The 14,937-nt window shown below is 45.0% G+C and overlaps 1 protein-coding gene across 3 annotated transcripts; it reads right to left on the bottom strand.

Annotated features, from left to right (window-relative positions):
- Positions 1-3,162: 3,162 nt before the first annotated feature.
- KLHL38 (kelch like family member 38) lies at positions 3,163-9,245 on the bottom strand. Of its 3 annotated transcripts, none has more exons than XM_066335541.1 (4): positions 9,085-9,245; positions 7,057-8,536; positions 5,583-5,688; positions 3,163-3,725 (listed from the first exon to the last, which is right to left on the bottom strand). In XM_066335541.1, exons 2-4 carry the CDS (start codon positions 8,404-8,406, stop codon positions 3,661-3,663), a joined length of 1,521 nt encoding a protein of 506 aa, XP_066191638.1. In that variant the 5' UTR covers positions 8,407-8,536; positions 9,085-9,245; the 3' UTR covers positions 3,163-3,660. The 3 variants fall into 3 exon arrangements, with proteins under 3 accessions (XP_066191638.1, XP_066191622.1, XP_066191629.1); XM_066335525.1 differs by lacking the exon at positions 3,163-3,725 and adding an exon at positions 3,748-4,056; XM_066335532.1 differs by lacking the exons at positions 3,163-3,725; positions 9,085-9,245 and adding an exon at positions 3,748-4,056 and having other exon boundaries at positions 7,057-9,076.
- Between the last annotated feature and the right edge of the window lie 5,692 nt (positions 9,246-14,937).

The following is a 14,937-nucleotide window of genomic DNA, read 5'->3' on the forward strand; positions in this document are numbered from 1 at the left end:
TGGAGAGACATTGTTTTCAACAGGTTCTGACTTGAGATCCTGATAAGCCAAAGCAAAGATGGAGTTAGGGAATAACCCTGGATGATTCTGGATGTCCTGCAGTCTTTTCGTGTGACCTTGCCCAAACTTGCAAACATTCCTTAACTGCGACGACAGCTGAACCCCAGTCAGTATTGTGCTGCTGCTGTGAAAAGCAAAATCCTTCTGGGCTCTGAGATCAGGAATGCTGTAGGTAAGATGCAATAAAGGGTTTATTGCCCTTCTCAGCACTGAAAGGCTGAGCCATGGCCCTGCACTTAAATAAATAAAAAAAACCCAAACCCCAACAGACAAACTGAAAAATGTCGAGAGGAGAGCAACAAAAATGATCAGAGGTCTAGAAAACATGACTTATGAGGAAAGACTGAAAGGGCTGGGTTTGTTTAGTCTACAGGCTTTGAAACATCCTAATAAACTCTAAAAATATTAAAAATATATGGCATCTAAAAGGAGTAATCAATTGCCCTTTATCTCTGTGGCAGAAGGTACAGCAAAGAAGATAAAAGCTCTGAGGTCAGTAACACCTCAAGTATGTTACCTGGGGAGGGATCAGAACATCTCATGGCAAATTTTCAGTGTTTTGGACAAGTACCATGATGGACTGGGTAACTCACTGTCCCATGGAACAGACTGATTTCAGCCATGTGGTCCTATGGTTTCCATGATCTAGTGACTGTGTCAGGGCACCTGAGAACAAGGCCTTGGAGGTGATGAACTTTTAGACCACTCCCTGATTTGAAAAAATGTGGCAGGTGCTCAAATCTTCTAGAAATTGCAAGAAGAAATATTTTTAAAAATCCTCTTTTCCATGGTTATTAAATGAAGAGCAACAAATTCCCACTTTTCCATGGGACCATCACTGTATTTGTGAAGAACCTTGCTGTTCTCCCATAGGGGATTCCCATCTAGGTGAGTACTCAAATGCTTGAAAATTTAGATGATCAGACCTCTGAAAAAGCATGTAAAAGTGTATCAGGTAATGACAACCTTGCAGATCCTGCCACGAAAAGTCCCCTCCTGACAATGGAGAAAGAGGCACCTTGGCCAACTCTTGCTAGGAGTACCTTTACAAGTATGAAGCAGTGAGGACGGTATTAGGAACTGGTCTAGGTGGGCCAGGTGGTGGTCAGCACCTGATTAGAAAAGCAACATCCCTTCTCCCCATAGTGCCTATCCAGAGCTGAGTATCCCATCCTGTAGCTGCGTGTGCTGCTCCTTACTCGTGACTGAGCACTTGCTATCCCTTGTCTCTTGGAAAGGCTCAACACTGTTTTCTGATTTCAACCCCTCTTCTTCAAAGGGCCCCAAAAGCTTTGTCAGAGTTTGCATCAAAACGAGACAACAGCCTATTAGAAACCAGGTTTTGAATTTAGTGCCCAGCAATCCCAAATTCTTTGAATTATGAGCATGAGGTGAGAAGTCTGTGAAGGGAAGGAGCACGGGGTTGCAGCCAGAGCAGAGCTGGCTATAGCTCTTGGCATCTTCAAGGACCTGGGGGTGAAGTAAGGGCTCCCCAAGAGATGGGAGAAAGATGCTGTGCTCAATCCTGCTGTAACCCTGCATCTTTTTCTTTTTTGCACTCCCGATTTCCTGCCCAGCTGTGCAAGGTACTGCGTGGTCCCACATGAACAAAGAGAAAATCACTAGTTATATGATACAGGAATTAAAAGAAAATCTGTTTGCTTCTAAGGGTAAACCAATGACTGTGGCAATGGTTTGCAAACATCAGATTATGGCCCCAAGTCAACTTTTTTTTCCCTCGGTTTTGGGTACAGTCACGAGCCTGGCAGGAATCTGTGTCAGCTAAAATGCATGGCAGCAACTGGCGTCTCCTGGAGTTTGGAGCTGAGTGGGGTCACAACAGGATGGAGTTTGGGAAGGCAGCACTGCAGGGTTAGGAATAAACATCTCCCTGGGGCAGACTTTCCATAATTGGCCATGACAAAGCTTCTTTCTCCAGGGAGCTGGAGCTGGTCTGTAAGGAAGCAAGGATGAATCACTGCTCCAGCTCAATTTGGCAAGTACCATGATTTAGTTCTGCTTTGCACAGGGAGGAGATGATGATATGGCCTGAAAGACAGAAGACAAATCTAGCCAAAGGCTTCTCAGCTGGGAGAGGAGTTTGAGTTCCCACTCATTTTTTTCAGGTTTACTTAGATCCTTAGAAGGAAACGCTGGCAATACCACTGGTACAAAACCAATTCTCTTTATCAACACAGGGAGGGAACAATGGGGACTCCTGAACACAAAGCTCATGCAAACAATAATAGGCTTTTTATTTTGCATTGTTAAACCAGCAGCTGATACTAAATACTTCCTTCCAGACCTCTACTTTGTTAACTATTTCTGTCATTCTTCTGCTCAATTTATGTGAGGCAATCTTAGTGTCTGGAGCTGGTTTTCTGCAATGGGGAGGTGACCACATGGCTGTGCAGCCTTTTGTGAAGAGGAAAGTTGAGCATGGTTTCCTCATGCCATCCTGTGCCCTTTGTAAAGTCCCACTTTCTCTCAAATATGAAGAAAAAGGGGTGCTGTTTCTGCCATCCCTTCTCTGGGTAGTGGTCATCTGTAAAGCTCCTTGCTATCTCAGCAGTCTTACCAAGCCCGGTGACCTAACAGCAGTTCACAGCCTGTTCAGTGTCTGATGATTAATCCCCTCCCTTTAAAAGTATGCACTTAGTGGCAGAACCCCATGAAAATATTGGTGGAGCCAGAGCTGTTTTGCCAAGTGGCAGATTTAGACTTGCTCTTCTTGGAAAGCTGGCTTCCTGTCACTGGCTTTGTCTCATGGGCTTTTTTCCAGTGGTTTGGAGAGATGAGAAAGGGAAAAAGAAATTGTTCCTCCCAAATACCTCTTCTCTTTTACATCCCCTTTCCTCCATGAATCCTCTCTGCTGTTCTACATTTCAGGAACTCCATCAGCCAAAGTCATTGTAACTAACCCCGCTGCTATTCCTCATGCAAAAGGAGAAGAAAGATCCCTGCAAAATAAGATCCCTTGAAAAAAAATGCATAAAATCTTAATTTCCATCCCATCTTCTCCTTCAGAGGGTAGGCAGATGGAACAGAAATCTTCCCTGTGCTGTGGAAGAGTGTTAGCTTAGAAAGGCAAATCTGTTCTTGTTGCAATATGAGAGTTCAGATCAAAGCATCAGTCTTTTGCCAATTTCTAATTAGTTGTTAGGAACATTAAAATTTTACTTCTTATGAGCTGACTACCACAGTGAACTCAGGCAGATGCTCCTGGGCTGGCTACAAGACTGGAGCTTGGGGCTTCCTATTCTAAACACTCCCACCACTGGAAATGGAAAGCTCAGTCAGCAATGAGCAGCACCAGGCTGTGGCGGGCAGCTGAGTTTGCATGACAGCAAAGATCTTACTTTCCCTGGAGATACCAGCATCCCTCTTCACTTTTAAAGTCTTTACAAGGACAAATCCCATACTGGGTTCTTACCCAGTATCTTCTTCCTGTTTCCTTGTGAGATGCTGGATAAAGCCTCCAGACTGGACTCAGGAGCACCACATGCAATATCAGCCAGGTGAATACAGTGTGAGCACAAAGCTCATGACCTTTCTGGCACAGGGTCTGGGAAGGACTAATGCTGCTGGGTGCCTTCAAGGTCAGGACTTTGCATGATCCCGAAAAGATTCCCCATGTGCTCTCTGCAGAGTGAGGTGGGTCCTTTCTGGGAAGAAAAGCACAAAATATCAAGGAAGTACCAAAAGTCGTTTAGAGAAGGTTGGAAGAGGGGACACACTGGAGTGTAAGGCACCCATGGTCAAAGAGTTTGTGTGGCAGTTTTCCCTTTGGTGTCCATGTGTCAGTCTCCGGATCATAGCAGTCCAAGGAATCCAGGTCCTTGATGACATTGTCTGAGGTGAGACATCGTCCTCCTGTCACATAGAGCTTGTTCTTGATGACAGTGGCCCCATGATGCATTCGTCTGTCCTTCATGTCTGCACATTTTACAAACTTGTTGCCTTTTGTATCATAAGCAATTATTCTCCGGGTGTACCCTGAATGCAAAGCCAGAGGTGGACGAGACAGATGGGAATGAGAATTAAGTGCTTATGGCCAGCAGAAGGAATAAGAATTAATAATAATAATAATAATAATATTATTTCATGCTGGTCTTCAAAAAAATCTATTATAGTAGTATATAATTTGGCAGGATTGAGATATCTAAACTTAGAAGTGATGATGTGCCACAGGAATACCTGTCTGTCTATATTCCTTTCCTGTCTGTCTTCATCCTATCTCATAGCACCTTGGCAGCCAAGGCTTGATGTGCACCATATAAAGGCCATCAGGTCAGGCAACCAATCTGTCAAACATAGTTGGAGCTTGCAGTTACCTGCATGTGCCTTCAAACATCTGAAAATATTTCTTTTTGTCAAACAGACACCTAGAGCTTCACTTGGAAATACAGAAACCAATGGCACATGTGATGGGCCTTGTTGGGTTGGAGTTGTAGCTGTCTGCTGACTGGAGCTGGGTATGCAACAGCATGATGCCACCAGTGCTCACTCCACTCCTAAAGCCCTCAGCACCAAATCTGTGCTGGCCACCATGCCACTGACCCAGTGGACAGCTTGTCCTCTGAGGCGTGATATAACCTCTTATCAGCTGAGAGGTGAGGGCTGGTAAGAGGGCCATTGCCCTGGAGCAGGGGAGATGTGGAAGCTTCTTACCCAGCAGTACCTTACCCATGTAGAAAAACGTGAGTGTGGTCTGAGGTGAGGGAAATCTGCCACATAGGGGCCTGATAGTCTTGAACTTTTGGATTCAGCTCTCCCCTCTTCTCACTGCAAAAGACAGCAGTGGCCTCTCCCTGAGGGGTGACACCACCTTGAAGTCCTGTGTAGTTTGGGCAAAATCCTCTGCTTTGCTAAAAAGGTGTCTAATTTTTCCTTAAAACATTCAACGCATGCTTTCTCCTGGCAGTCTTTGGTCAGGGAAAAGGCATTAAGGACTGTAGAAGGCCAAATTATCAAGGAAATGATACACCTGACTGCCATGGGCACAGGCTGCTCCTCAGGTTGAAAAAGACATTGAGAAGTTTCCTCTTTCCAAGTGTTTCACAGTCCTTTTGGGATATTTCACAATAACCCCCAGGAGGCAGCCAAAAGACCAACCAACCCCTCATAGACCTATAGCCCACCCATCCTGACAAGCCATCCATGGTCTTGTGGCAGCTGTGCTTTCCATTCTTCCAAGTGAAACAGACACGAAGGACCAGGCTGCAGGGGAGATTCAGGTCCCTCATGCTCCTGGCTTCCTCCCAAGAGCAGTAACTTGCATTGGCTTTTCCTCAGTTTCCTCCTCCCAGGTACTGCTACTTGGGGTAAGAAAGTGCCTCATGGATAACTTATCTCCAATCTCCATGAGACTCCACAAGAGAAGTGTGTGGAGGGTGGGCACCCTCCTTCTTTCCTTCCCAAGATCCGGGTGCTTTTTGAGGGAGCACCCCAAACAGAAGGATGCAAAAACCCACAGGATCTGGGCAGGGGGAGGGAGAGGGAAGGTGAAACAGAGCCCTTACCACCTACGATGATAATCTGGTCTTCAATCACGACAGCTGGGGCACAGACATTCTTCACTACTCTGGTCTCCATACGAAACCACATATTCCTGGACACATGGTAAACCTGATTAAAAAAATAAAGATATTCACGCAACTGTTTATGTTTCATTTTAACTGGCATTTGTAATTACAGAGGAAATTCTGTGTTTTATTTTGCCCTAATAAATACAATCCTCTGGCTCAAACTTCTGGAAATCTGAGAGTATACCCACGTTTTTTTCCTAATACAACGCCTTGGAAAGCATTCTGGATCCCCAAGATTGTCTGCTCAGTAGATGCTAGCACAAGCACTAAGGCAGTGTATCTGCCATATGAAGGCTTCTTGTATGGCCATTAAATCACTGTAACTAGTTCTCCCAAAGGGCAAGCTGATTCACTTAATTTTCCAGTTATTCTGTGTATTCCTTATTAGCCTTAGCAATTTCCTGGGCAAACAAACCTCAGCTTCACTTAGTTCTGCTGGCAGCCACCCTGTTTGCCCAGCTGCTATATTTATGCTGGTGACTGGTATGCACTCAGACTGGCAAAAGGACTTAAGAGTGGCATCTAAGTCATCGATTTATGTGAGAAAAAGAACTGTTGCCAGATGATGATCATTCAATCATCTGCATCTGGGTGACATAAACTTTTATGTCATGTTATCTGCTTCTTAATATAGCAAATATCACCAGAGCATCTCCCCACTAACTGATAAATACATTTCCTTCCCCCTGATAATGAAGTACCATTTTAAAGCATTGCTTATGTTGTGGTTGCCATCTTAGCTTAATGATCTGTCTTAGTTAAAGAAGGTGAACAGTGAAAAAACACTCATGGGAAAAGAAATATTACAATGTTGCTAAAGCATCAAATCAGATAAGAAAAAATTTTATGTATTTTTTCCTCCTAATAGAGTGTAACGGCTGAAAGCAGGAAGACAGCCAGCAACATGTGGCAGAAGCCACATTTTTAGCACAACTGTTTATCCAAAATGACTGTCAGTTTAAGTTCTGGCCCTTTGATGAGTGGGTATCTAATTGCTCTAATGAGCGCAAGTGTTTGTGTTTGCTGTGAGCGAGCAGGTGCGTGGCTGAGACCCCAGCTCAGCACAAGGGGAAACCACTGATTTTGGTGAGATTGGCTACAGGCATGAAGCCAGGCAGGGGGAGCTTCTGCTGCCTGCCATGGCATCACCTGTGGCAGCCCTGGCCCTAGTGCCACCAGTGGCACAGCTGACTGACACCCAAAGCAGTGCCTCAGGGCTGCTGCCTGAAAACATTCAGAAGGGGAAACAGAAGAGCTGCAATGTTCCTTGAGGTCATGGATCAACTAATCCTGCTCCTTGCTGCAACACACAATGAAGTTTTTTGAGTGGTTTGATTTCTTCATGAAGGTGATGGACTGCTGAGTACCTTGGGAGAAATTGCCTACGACAAACAGGACTGACCATTACCTGGATAAGCCGAACAGGGTTTTGCATTATATCTTCTCCCCCAAAGAGGTAAACCCTCTGATCTTTGGCAGCAACAGCAGGGTGAAGGACGGCAACAGGCATGTTTGCCATGCTCTCACAGGTGTTGTAGACACTATCGTATCTTTCCACAGAATTCAGAATTTCCTGTTTTTCACCAATTCCACCGAATGATAAAATATAATTTTTATACGCCAGGCTTCTGTGGGAGTAACGTGGAACTTGCATGTGTTCAATCAACCTCCACTGATTGAGTTTGAGGGAGTAAATGTAAATATTACCACTGACCAGGTTTTTCTTATTGCTAACAGGCATCCCTCCGAGTACAAAAATATTGCTGTGTAAACTCACTGCAGAGGCTTTGTACAGGCGCATGGGAAGTTTGGCCAGGCTCAGCCATTGGTTCGTCTTGTCATCATACAGCAGGACATCCCTCGTTGTCTGCTGGCTGTCCTTCCTGCCACCAATGATGACAAGGAACTCTTGGTTGGAGTACCTGCGAGGAACATGCATCATGGGTTTGATGTCAGGTGTGTTGGTGCTGTACAAGGAAAACATGTGTCTCCGGGCTGACTCCAGGATGCTCCTGCAAGTGGGTGAGGACTGGACGAGCGAGTCGTTGGCAATGAAATGGAAGAGGAAAGTTGGATGGACATACTGAAGTCGGACCTTCTTGAACAACTCTTGGATGTAGCCTTGTCGTGCCTGGAGGTCATGCCGGATCCAGACCATCAGTGCCTCAAAGACCTGCTCCTCCTCCCCACAGAGTTCATCATCCCCAAGGTAATCAATGAGCTCCATGGGACAGAGGTCCTTCAAGTCCTCAGAAGAGGCCACCAGAGGAAAACATTTCAAAGCCATAGCCTTGGCTTTCTTGTTCAGGCTTTGGCAGTTCAAGACTTTTGCCAGTCTGATCATGCTCAGACAGTTGTCAGGAGTCAGTTTGTCTTGGAGGTAGGTAGAGCAGGCCTCAAAGAGCTTAGTGTACTGCAGCATGGATGCACTCTCCAAGAGGCACAAGACATTCTCAGTGGATATTAGAATCTCCCCAGTGTAAACATAAAGGATAATCTGTTCCAAAATACCAGCATCGATGCCCTTCAGAACGACTTTAGGCAGGTGACTCTCCCTGAAGTTGTTGCAGAACATTGCCTTGAAGTATGGACTACTGGAAGCCAGCACATTTCGGTGGCAGGGGATTTCAAAGCCCCCGGAGCAGAGGGTAACATCGGTCAGCATCTTGCTCTGCCGCAGAGCATTCAGCTGCCTCAACAGGTCAGAGGAGAAGTCCTGGTCTCTGAAGAGAAACTCTTCAGTGGATCCCTCTTCCATAGCAAGATACAAGAGAGATGAATTCTGGACTTGGCAGGAAAAAAACCCCAATTTCTTAGCAGCTTTTATTGAAATGTCCAGCTCCAAGGGAACAAATCAGGACTTTGATGTTGCTGTAAATATCCATTCACTATTACACATAAAAATGGAACATGGTTTAAACACAGTGGGAAAATAATAAAGAAGCCAAAAGGTCGCTAAGACCCTTTAAAACTTCCATAAAGTTATCAGATAGGTTGCAGCTCTGAGGTCAGCACTGCCTGTGTCATTGGCAAGAAGCAAAAGCACTGAAGTTATCTCACTGATTTTGGATTAAAGCTGGAGGGCTGAAGCAATTGGTTTGTCCATTTCCATCATGTTGAATAAATGCACTTAGACATTTATTCACTATTTTAAAGTATTAGCAGTTTAGTAGCTTGTGCCTCTTTCCTCCAGAGTTAGTCACTCCCAAAGAATGCAAATCTGGCAGAGCTGAACTCTGCAGCAGGGCAAACGGAACCCTAGAGACTGGGAATCTGCATTAAAAGTTATTTATTAACTCTGCTTAGCTGTGGTTTTTTAATGTTAATCAGACACACAATGGCTAAATTAAGTGCCAGGCAGAACAATATGATGAGTATCTACGGTCATGGCTTAACTGCTCAATCTGCAGTGGAACCGAAGGGTAGAAACGTTTACCTTCCGTTGTCCTTCACTGCATGCACTTACTCTCTGTCGTTTATTCTCTGCTGAGTTTTTCCACAGCTAGAGCCTGGACAAAACCCTATGAACCCACGGGAGGTTTCTTTCAGTAGGTAGGTGATTCATAGAGGGTGATTTCTGGCCGTGTTTCTGGCGCAGTCGGTCTCGCCGCTGCGCGCAGGAGCGGCGGGCGCGGGCATTGTGTACATTCCAGCGCTAAGAATAGGCGCACACGGGCTCCGCGCTCTTATCACATGTGACGCCGCCGCTGCCTTTTGCAATGACCTGGCTGGTTCTGAGCATGCCCGAGTGGTGTTTTTCTGGCAAATGTTTACATATAATAAATAGACACGGAGAGGAAAGTTCACTTATAAAAGTCCTGGCTGGCCATTTGGAAACAGTGGCAGGACGCTGTCCTAAAAGTGCCTGGGAACTCTAGAAGCCTGTAAACAGTCTGCAATGCCTCGCACTACCCTGTCACCGTCGTTTCATGGAGAAAGGCGGAGAGAGAAGGGCTTCGAGGGACTCCGGTGGGATGGACCGTGTCTCCACCTTATGGAGAGATCTGGGGAGCATCAGCCTGTTGCAGTGTGGTGGGAGATGCTGATGCACTGAGACTCCTGCATCCAGCACTGCTCCAAGGTGGGCAGGGAAAGCCCAGCTGCCTTCACCAAGCAGAAAGTGAAGCTTACTCTTGGAGCAGTTTATCTTTATGATGCTGCTTGATATTTCATATAGAAAACGCCACATTGTGGCCTTTTGTCTAAGAACCTTAGCTCTCTGAAACCCCTAGAAAATAACTTCTCATGGCTTAAGGCTTGGGGATGGCTTGAGGAAGCTCAGTGTTACAAGTAGGAGGACTGGAGCAGGTTGCTGCAGTGAGTAGCAAGCTGGAAACCAAGTGGCAATTCCCAGGGAGGCACAGAGCTCCCCAGGGCACACACCTTGATGGGGGCCCTGACTGCAGATGGCTGCACATGAACAAGGTGTCTATGTTATTAAATTACTGAGTCTGCCAAGTAATTCAGGTCAGCAGTACGTGCAACCTGTATTTGGGCAGGTGAACAGTCTTTTAGGCACTGCTGGGTGTCTGAAGGTGCCTCACTCACACGTAGGTGCCCCTATTTAACACTCCCATGGTAGACATGTATGTTGATGAGCCTAAATCCGTCCTCAGGGCTAGGATCATTCAAACGCCTTGTGCCAGGGGAGGATCCTCCAGAACCCCAGCTGATGCCCTCTTGGGGTCTTCAGCAGGTCTAGTGTGATGTGTCCCAGATCCATAACAAGTTCCTGGGTGTTTCAAGAGAAATAGAATTGGCTGCCCTTGCCTGAGTGACTGGATTGGGTTCCTCATCTCTGCTGAGATTTCTCCCTTTGTTCTAGGGTGGGGTTGAATCCAAAATGTAGTTTTTAAGCATCACTATGTCAGGGAAACACAAGGTTAAAGCAGAAGTCCTTCTCATATTTTCAAAGCCAAAGCTCAGGGGTGAGTCATGTCTGCATTTAGTCACAGGGAGGCAGAGGAGCAAAAACCGTTGGGAAACACAGTACCCTCATGTCAACTCCCGTGCCATGCTGGTGTCTGCAGTCCTCCATACATTCCTGCCCCCCGTGTCTATCGTGCAGCAGATCACGGGGATGTGGGCAGCCTGTTCCTCTAAAAATGTCAGCTTTGCATCATGGGCATCTGTACCTGGCCTTTCTGAGAGGCTTTTCAGTGCAGCCTAAGGATGTGGTGAAATGCCTGAAGGTCAGTCAGAACCCTGAAGGCCCAGACCCGTGTTAAAGACAGGGCGTAGTCAGGCTGGCATTGATTTTTTGGAGGTTGCCCACACAATCTGTGTGTGTGTGCACAAGCATGTTTGAGGTGAGGTGAGGGAGGGCAAGAGCAGGAGCCACTGGACTTGACTCTAGCAGATGAGTCACTGTGAGGGTAAACATGACAATCTACTGCCTTTTCTCTCTTCTCAAGTTAAGTAATGACCCAAGAATGATGTTGGGGTGCTGGGGAAAATGAACCCTCCTTCCCTTCTCCCTGCCGCCAATGCCTCACCAGCTGGACATGATCTTGCTATAAATATTTAGAGTGGCATTAAAAGCCCAAAGGAGAATTTTTCTCTCTCCTTGTCCAGGGAACATTAGCTACCCAAACAAAACGCCCTCTTGCTTTCTTTCTTGCTCTGTATGTATATGCTTTTGTTGCAGTCCATTCTGATGATTGATTTAGCTTTAGATCTCTTTTCTGGCTCTAACTCCTTGTTGCCTGTTTAATTCTGCCTCTTCCTGGCAGTGGCTGTGGATTATTCTTTTAACCCTTACAGAAATAATGATGCTCTCTGACTTCATTAATGACACTGGTTTATGGGGTTGGGGAAGGCTAGGTGGAATATTCTTGTGCTTCAGATACTGATAAATGTGGCATTTATTTAGAAGATCACAGGCTCAATGGCTTTGCACAGTTATGCAAATTCCTGCTTGCCCAGAGTATAGCATGTGTTGTTTAAATAGCTTATTGCTTTGGGGAAGGTGGTGTTGCTTCTTGCTGAATCCTCACACAAATTCCTGCCAATTTAGGGCCAGGGCTTCTGAGCAATGAAGCTCCTGCTGCCTGCCTTACAACTCTCTTCATATTTTTCCCATAGATTAATTATGGCTTCAGACACATCTGCAACCAAGTGGGCAGATCAGCACTGCTTAGTTAGGATTTTATTTATAAATAGACTAGAAATCACGTTTCGTGCCAAAGACAATATGTCCTGTATGGCCCCCAATCTGTGGGGGAGGGGAGGCATGAGCCCTGCTGAGAGGGTAGAGCTGTTTCTGCTGTGGGACAGTCTAAATTGTCAGAAAAAAATCAGTTTCTAAATGAGTTCTTGAGGTAAGTTTTCTAGGGAGGTATGCTATTGACCGAACCAGACCTGACTGGTCTTTCTTTTGGGAAGACAGAATTAGTGCATTACCATAGGAGTGAGATCTTCCACAGATAATGATCTTGTCTGAACACAAATGGGAAAGTGGGCTCATTCACAGGATATGTGACCCAGCAGCACTTTGAGATGTGATGCTGTAGGTGCCCCATTAGCCCTTGATGGGCTGGAGCCATTTGGGCTACTAAAAACTGTGACGCTCTCTAATTGCTGCTGTACAAACTCCATCCATGACCAATTTTTAGAAAATAGACATATCTATCAAAGAATGAACATGTTGTAATGCTTATATACTCACCCTGCACCTTCTGCTCTTTCTCCTTAAGTGTTTGGCATCATTCAATTTTGGAATTATGGTGATTGTACCTTTGATCTGACACAGAGCAGCTCTTCTTATGTTTTAATGCAATGGGATGATGAAATGTCATGCACTAAGCAACAGAGCAGGAAAAAAGCTGTAATCTGATCAGGCAGCAGACAGGTGCACAGAGATTGGTGATGTCAGACAGCTTCTAAAACTCATGTACTGATCCTATTACAATTCAGGTGAAAATGAACAAATATGGATAAAGAAAAGGACTGCTCAAGACAGAGATTTCACTGAGCTTATTCAGTGTTATGTGCACTGTCTCAATGACCACTAGCCCCCACAGTAACCAAGAGATAAATCATCCCCTTACCCAAATTTTCAGTCTAAATTGACAGGGGAAAAGAAAAAAATATTCCTTATTATGGTCTTAATAAAACTGGGAGAGGGAACAAAACCCAGGATTAATATTCCTCATTGTATAAACAGACAGTTACAGGGATCCTAATTAGTCAGATGCTATGGAGCGGACAGGAAGATGCCCCAAGCAGCAGTGGTGGCTGGTTATGGTGACAGCCCAGCTGAGGCTGGGAGAACCATTAGCTTGCTCAAGGGCCTGTACAGATGAACTTTTGAAATCTTGAAGGATGCAGATTTCACAACATCTCTGGACAACCTGTTCCCATATATCAAATAGGAATTTCCATTGCAATTTGTGAATGTTGTCTCTTGCCCACAGAAAAATCTGCTGACTTTCTTCTGCTGCTGCTACTTGTCAGCCATCAGATCTTCTTCCTACTCTTTTAAGTCCAAATATTCTTATGGTCCTTCTCTCTCATTCCTTTGTAACTACTATGCTATTACTTTTCTATTTATCTGCCCAGCAAACATGATTTCCCTGAGTGCTGAATGTCACAGCTGCCATTCACACTGGTATGACACCAATAATGCTGAACTAAGGCTTATTTTAAGAATCTGGGCTATGTTCTGATTTTGTAGGCAAGGGCAACAGGCTACATCTACAGATACTGGTCTTGAAGCCCTGGCCTAAACTTATAGAGGCATGGGGACAAGTTTTACAGCATTGGAGTCACAGAGCAACTTCCCAAGAGTGACTGCATTGGGTACAGATAGAGAGATACAGCATGTAATTCAATAATGACTTTGGCCCAGTACACGTAGGTGTGAAGATGTGTGGGCTCCTGGCTTGGTTTCAGGCCAATCTCTGAGTAAAGAGTGAAAGATTAAGATGAAAGCAATTGTATTCTTCTTTAGTCAGAATGACCTACTAGCATTAATTAAAACAGTCTTCAGGCAAAAATAAATTTGGCTGCCAAAGTTATGTGCTTCACATTAAATAAGGATGTAGCTGGTTTAAAGAGTGCTGAGCTTCAAGAGGTTTCAGAGAAACCACTCATACAGCTTTGGGCACTTTTGTTGGAATATTTTAAAACAAATCCTTTGCCCAAACTAGCTACTCATGTGTATTTTAGACACTCGCTGGCTTTTTCTTCAAACTACATCATTGGAGAATGGTACCTGCCAGCTTATCTTAGTCTGAGCATACAGTGTTCTGGAGGATAAAATATCACCCTATCACTAGACACCAAAGTAGATTCTTCATCTATCCTTTCTATAGTCTCTGGTTACAACAGACCCATGGCAACAGCAACAAGAAGATACATAGATCCTACATTGTTCTGTTCCGTTAGGTCTGAACATTAAAATGCCTGTGATAAAGGCATTCAGGTATTCAGGATCTGCCCCTGATATTTTTAGGTAGCTGGAAATGTTTCCAAAGAAGGATCAGGCCTTTAAAATGCCATAACATCCTATTACACCTGTGTGAGACACCAATCATTGTTCTCAAAAGCCACACATCTTTCCCATCTCTCATTTATACTGCCCCATCTTATAACTGGATGGTCAGGTGCTACTGCTGTGACATTGATCCAAGAGGGGAGAAACAGGTCCAGTGCTTCAGAAATACTGTTTTCAATGGGAATATGATGCTATCAGTCATCATATCTCAGAAGGCCTGAAAGGCCCTTCATCATGCAGAGTGGTGGTGCTCTTAAGAGGCAGAAGGAGCCAGACAAAGAGAAACATTCATTAACCTAGTAATCAGGTTCTGTTATATTATTTTTCATCTACATAGTCTTTCATATGATTATAAGATTTTAGGGTGATTCAGGGAGGATGAGACCTCCAGTGGTCTCTAATTCAAGCTCCTGTTCAAAGTAGGATGAGCCATGATATCAGACCAGGTTGCTCAGAGTTTTATTCAGTCAGATCTTAGAAATATCCCAGGATGAAGACAATGCAGCTATCCTGAGGCCCATGTCTACCTCTTTGGAAACAGCATTTCCTGCCTGACATCTACTTCACGACTCTGCTCTTCCCCTGTGATGCTCCTGCACCATATCCCACAGGGTGGTGCTGGTGGGGACTGCAAGTCCTTATCTCCTTCATGGGATAATTTAGGATGTGACTGCTTGGAAGGTAACTCACAGATAGGGAAATCACTCTGGCTTTCCCTGTTGACAGCAGGATTTTAATCAGGACCTGACTTAAATCATTAATTCACAGCCCTCAGGTTGTTTAAAGAGCTGT

Source organism: Sylvia atricapilla, chromosome 1 (assembly GCF_009819655.1).
Source record: "Sylvia atricapilla isolate bSylAtr1 chromosome 1, bSylAtr1.pri, whole genome shotgun sequence".
Lineage (NCBI taxonomy): Eukaryota > Metazoa > Chordata > Aves > Passeriformes > Sylviidae > Sylvia > Sylvia atricapilla.

Excerpts from the sequence above, each read along its gene's own strand:
- KLHL38 (XM_066335525.1), bottom strand. The coding sequence starts at position 8,406 with ATGGAAGAGGGATCCACTGAAGAGTTTCTCTTCAGAGACCAGGACTTC. Across the intron at positions 5,689-7,056 it reads ACCCTGTTCGGCTTATCCAG|GTTTACCATGTGTCCAGGAA; the intron begins GTAATGGTCAGT and ends TTTTTTAATCAG. Across the intron at positions 4,057-5,582 it reads CCAGATTATCATCGTAGGTG|GGTACACCCGGAGAATAATT; the intron begins GTAAGGGCTCTG and ends CTTTGCATTCAG.